The sequence below is a fragment of the Typopeltis vanoorti genome, chromosome 21 (genome assembly GCF_054136105.1).
Source record: "Typopeltis vanoorti isolate ZY-2024b chromosome 21, IOZ_Tvanoo_1.0, whole genome shotgun sequence".
NCBI classification, from domain to species: domain Eukaryota; kingdom Metazoa; phylum Arthropoda; class Arachnida; order Uropygi; family Thelyphonidae; genus Typopeltis; species Typopeltis vanoorti.
In genome coordinates, this window is record NC_143569.1 from 64,085,500 (window position 1) to 64,091,499 (window position 6,000).

The 6,000-nt window shown below is 36.6% G+C and overlaps 1 protein-coding gene and 1 non-coding gene across 2 annotated transcripts; both read left to right on the forward strand.

The window, feature by feature from the left end:
- The first annotated feature begins 781 nt into the window (after window positions 1–781).
- Window positions 782–855, forward strand: TRNAT-AGU (transfer RNA threonine (anticodon AGU)). The gene has a single exon. It is a non-coding gene; the product is annotated as a tRNA-Thr (tRNA).
- A 2,876-nt stretch (window positions 856–3,731) lies between these two features.
- Window positions 3,732–5,662, forward strand: LOC150094922 (mid1-interacting protein 1A-like). Its single transcript, XM_090411380.1, has one exon. It carries the CDS (start codon window positions 3,764–3,766, stop codon window positions 4,436–4,438), a length of 675 nt encoding a protein of 224 aa, XP_090267506.1. The 5' UTR covers window positions 3,732–3,763; the 3' UTR covers window positions 4,439–5,662.
- The last annotated feature ends 338 nt before the right edge of the window (window positions 5,663–6,000 follow it).

The following is a 6,000-nucleotide window of genomic DNA, read 5'->3' on the forward strand; positions in this document are numbered from 1 at the left end:
CTTGCATCTACTAGCGCAGTAATCGCATGCCTTTGCTCATAATCCAAAAATATCGATATCAATAAGTGGTGTATTTTTATTTAATTGTTTTATTGGAAGTTTAATAATTTCAAATAAATTACGATGCTTGTGCTGTTGGATGATGTGATTTATGTGAATGCAACTAATATAATTAGCTTTACTGATACCTGCGATATCAGAAACTATCATTATGATATCGTTAATATGACGCGAATGCTATATGGTAATAAACCATGAAACGAAAAGAGACCATTCTGTTATTTTGTATGCATAAAAAAAAATCATTACTCCTTTCCGTTTAAAGTTTTGACAACCACGAAGAGTACGGTATCCCATAAGATTCTTAAGTCTTCATTTTTGCGGTCTGTTGAGGGTTGGAGGAGATGAGATGGTATAAATCGCAAACTGCAATATTTCCTTTATTTCATCAGCCTAACATAAGGAGGTAGGCCAAAGTCAAATAATACAACTTAATATGCAGTAAAATAAATAAATAAAACTATTTAAATCTTCCCAATTTTTATTACCTAAAAATTATCTCCAAATACTCTGCACTCTCCGCAATTGTAAACAAACCACTAAATAGATAATCCACTATGCAATAGGGCTCAAATTTTTAAGAAGATATAATTTCTAACTCAGACTATATAGGACATCCTATTCCATTGTAAGTAGCACATACCAACTACTATCAAATTATTGACAGCAGTTAACATGTACGACTTCGTCAAACTTGATGCAGAAAAACCGATATTCGCGTGGCGCCGTGGCTTAGTTGGTTAAAGCGCCTGTCTAGTAAACAGGAGATCGTGGGTTCGAATCCCACCGGTGCCTGTAAAGTTTTTTTTGTTTATTTTAGTTTGAATCTGAAGGTAATTCTTGAATTCAAATACGAAACTATAATAAAGCTAAAAAAAAAGCTAAAAACACTATTTAAAAATGCAAATAAATGATGCGACATCGACAAAAATGCAGAATTAATATATCTCACGATGTTCAAGTAATATATTTATAAATGTATGCTAATTTTAAAAATTTTATGATCAGAATAGCAAAAATAAATTTAATGATAGCGTTAACTCCATAAATAGAAAGGTATTGAATTATCATAGCGTAGCATATGATAACTCTGCAAATGGGCTTTCCGCGATGCAGAGCCGGTCGAATGGTTAGTGTATCTACTCTGCAACCAGGCGTCGGGTTCGAATCATGGATGCTTGTGGTCTTTAGGTGGGAGATGAAATTCATCTCCCAGTGTGAGACTATCGCCTGGTTTACTGGAGGTCTCAAGTTTGGTCTTTAGAGAGGGTTTCTAGATTATATAAGTGAAAATAATTCCTTAGTAGGCATACAGTACCAGAGGTTTGCAATCTTTCGTGGGTGGGAATTACATAAAATAACCCCATAAAAACTAATTTCACACGTTCTTAATTTATTCATTATCGAATAAGCTTAAATATGTATATGTATGTGCAATTAGTTGTAACGTAAATGTTTACACGATTCAAGGTTAACGAATCTTGTTTTATATTTCAGTATAACTGAAATTAAAATCGATAATAATAATAAAAAAAACAGTCAAATTCTTGATCACATAATTCTGAAATTTTAAGTTCTTTTTTTACTTTACGTGTTTACGTTAAATGCTAAAAATAATGTGGTAACAATTAATTACAAAAACAATCAAACAAAATTTAAGCGAAGAAGAGAATTAGTAATTAATGGATGCGAGAGAAGATGGAATATATCAGGAGGTTCAAAAAAACATTCCGACCAAGTTAAGGAGACTTCACATAATTCGAAATATTGTTTTGCCTCCATGAGTTTGGTTATCGAAGTAGGCTACAAGCACCAAATTAACAGACTACTACATTCAGGAATTGTAGTGATCTGACACTCAGTATGAAAGTAATTTTTGAGAAAGAGCAACTCAAAGAGGGATCTCTCAGTTAAAAACAATCCATTGTTGATAGCAATATGCTATCAACAATCAATTTTGTTCATAAAATTATTTACACTCATCTGAACATGTAGTCTTACAATAACAAATGCGTAATGAAATCAGTATGAAATACACAATCGAGTGGTAATTATTTTATTCATTTATTATTTATTCATTTTTTTAAAAAATGTACATTTACAGCTAGCTAGTATATGAATGATAGTCATGGAGCTGTAATCAATTAATGTTGGCATGCAGATAACCTTGCAAAACTAGAGTGGGTGTTATTCGCAGAAGACCAAAGCAAAATTTTCAATTCTCAATTATTTGCTGGAAGATATACAAAGACATAAAATAATCATACTCCGTCCCCTCCTTATCATGACCGCAAGGACAGTTTTCCTCTATCCTCACTGAATATCGCTAATTTCTTCACAATTACTCATTAAAACCAAATATCAGGATGTTTCCAATATCTACGATTATGAGGGGGGGGGGGGAATACGATATAAACAAAGACTGCAGACAAATGGTTTGCCAAGTGAGGCATTCATTAAAGGAAACGAAGAAAACTGAAGACGTTTCTTGATAATTAAAAAAAAAGCTTCAAGTATTTTTCTTTTCCTATTGATCATATTTTAGGATATAGCATATTCTGCTTCTTACTGGTAGTTAACAGCAGCTAATAAAGAATGATTGCTAGCCATTGAAATAATAAAATAATTCATTAGATTTATAAATATTCTTTCTTTCATTCCGGGCTAAGCAAGAAAGAATATTTATAAATATTCTTTGTTACTTATCCCGGAATGATTTTCTAAACTCTAATATTTATTTCATCAGTCTAAAGCCGTGATATTTTCCCTAGCGTATTTAACATGATTGCACCCCCTCGCCAACTTCTTACTTAGCGGCAACACGCGGCCATTTCAAATCAGCATGAATTCGGTTAATAGTTGATTAATGGATTGACCACATATAAACGACTTAGATCGATACTCCCAACAAGTATAGATTTAAACAGGCGATTTCGCTAATTACACATTATATATATATATATGTAACTGAATAGAGAATTAAATACATAAACTTGATGCCTTCTGTTTTTACAATCAGACTATGCAGGAATTCCGTATTGTAGCGGCAAGTATTTCCTAGGGATAATGGCAAACTTGCCACTTACAGTTTCTTCGACATATTTACACAGTTTGTGTGAAAAGACAGTCGACGTTCCCCATCGGTCTTTTCCTCCAACATCAGGAGATCGTAACGGAAGGTGAATGCAGCCAATCAGAAAGTGCGAATTACGCGTTCAAGGTTACAGAGTAGTAGAGGAATGGATCTTTCGAGACAAAAAAGAAAAAAAAAACATATTACAAAGGGGGAATTTATTTCCCCGTAAGAGCACAAACGCAGATAATAGTTGTTTAGGGGGACTACCCAACAAAAATCCGTGAAACGTTTTCCGACAGCTTTCCTCACTCTTGCACAGCATCTGTCCAATCAGAAGAGGCCACAGTACATAAATTTCCTCTGACGTCATATGTAAACTGCGCTACAAGCAATGCGCACTCTTGCATTCTGTAATAGAGAGCAGGCGAAACATCGCCTGAGGCGGTGATAACGTACAGGTGCTGCCTCCCTCTTTGCCGACAAAACACCTGACAATATATAACACGAGACACTCCGAGAGCAGCAAGCATACCGCGCAGTGACGAAAAGTGTGTATATATACACACACACGCAGTGTTTGGACTTTGCGATTGTCTCCTCCTCTGTTTTTTCTTTTTTTTCGCGGAGATGTTACACTTCATGGGAAGCATGCCCACCTCTAGGCATGAGACAAATAGGAACAGCAGGAGGCCGAGGACGAGCGAACAGCGGTTCATGTGTTCTCAGCAATCGGTTTTGAGTGCAATAGATCGGTTTGTGAAAGCGGTGAACAACATGGATGCCACGGTGCTAATCCCGTCGCGTCTGCGTGATATGGATATTCAGGAAACAAAACAGAATCACCTGCCGCCTCCAGGACTGAGTCATCAGGATCTGTTTAGCTTCTACTCCATGCTGAAGGATATCAAAAATGAGCTCCTGTGGGGGCCATCGGCCACTGCTGCAATGTTTCCGGTAAGCATGAGCGCGATGAGCAGAATGAGTAGCATGCGGAGCATCAGCAGCATGAGCAGTCGGAGTGGTATGTCATCGCCCAGTACTCCCAACACTCCCGTCCGATCGATATCTGACGATGGACTAGGGAGCACCGGCAGCTCTGGGTCTACGTCTGACCAGGACAATGACAGTGACTTCGAAAGCGTCATGACAGATCGAGACAGCATTGTGGAGCAGACGTCTCATCTCGCCACTGCCTTTCGGCATCACCTTCAGGGACTGCACGCCATCTTGCACCAGCTGGCGGATTCGGCAGACTATCTCTCTGCACGCTATCAAGAAGAAATTGGCTGCCCATCGCTTTAATGACTGTTTCTCTTCCACATGGAAGAAAAGACTTTTTGCGGAGGTGCTTCTCAGTCTCATCAGAACTTTGGACTAAAAGACTACCTGAAATAGTGTCCTAGCGGAATCGCATATTTTCAGTTGGAACTACGGGCCCGACTGTTGTGAACGAGTACAGCAAAGCCGAATGGACACTTGGTCCTAGTCTGTAAGCCAAGCACAAGTTGCTGTAGACATTCCAGGATTTCTTTTTTCTGCAAAGCCATCGAAGACATTCTCTCCGCAAGTTAAACGGTAATCGCTCTAAATTATGGACTTTGTTACTAAATTTTAGTTTTAGATTTGTCTCGGCACTATTGGGAAATTTTTAAACCGCGAAGTATTTTAACTTCTCACCTTAAACTTTCAAAATATTATTTTCCTGGAGTAATTACATAGATATATAGGGAAGAAAGGGGGTTGCGAGAAGTGGTTTGGCAGGTAGCCCATGTCTGAGAAACTGACTTAAAATTGAGGACAAATGTATATAGCCCAAGGATACTTGTTGCCAGCTAGCATGGCTAGATAAATAGGCCTTTGGTCGAATATAATGAGCTTTATTTATATTACTGAATATAAGAAATATTAATAGACATGTCTTGCTCATCAGGTATGAATGTTTTTTAATTATACTGCATATTAAGGTATATTGTTGAACATCTTACTTTATCTAATAACTTATCTGTAAGAGATTTGTTTTTTTTAATAAGTATTTCTCCTAAGAACTAAAATGTGAATATTGAAAGTGAAATACAAATAACCTTTTGTTTAACAAGTATTTACAAATGCCATGTACCAACACTGTAAAATAACTTCAGTATTATTTATATACCGAAATCCTTAATAGCTTCCTCTGTTTCAAACTTCATGGGTCAGTTATTAAAACAGGCTTAGGCGATAGGCCAAGGATAAGAAAGAGAAAAATCTTCTTCCCTCTTTTCTTGAGAGGCCTGTGAAGAGACAGGGAAATCATGTCAGAACATCCTGGTTTGCCAAGCCCATAGTTACGTGTCCCAGGTTATAAAACTCTGGTAACTAACTGTAAGTAGGTCTTAAAGCCTACCTGTCGGGCTCGCGCAGTTGTAAATAGTGTACATAGCTTTACTGCAGCGACCTGAAATGGTGACAATGAGAAAAGGAAAGAAAAACATTAAATGTACTATGGCGTAAGACCATTGTCAGTGTGTATCAAGCTTTAAAATAATGTTATCTAACTGTACAGCATTTTTTATCTTTGAAATGTAAATTAAAGAAACAATATTTTTATTAAAATATATTTCACAAATACTTGGTTTTGTGTTTTAACTTATTTTGTCTTCGATCAAATACATTAAAGCAGCAAGCTTATAAAAAAAAATAATACTTTGAAGTCTGAGTAGATGCACAGATAACAGTAGCAAATTTGTGATATTTTAAGATGTAACTTAGTAGACTCTGCTGTTAGATAACGTATCCCGCCAAGTACCAAACTCCTATGCTACGTATGCTAACTTAGCATGCAGAAACTTTCTAGTTCACGTGTTGGATAGATTCCAACGAGGACA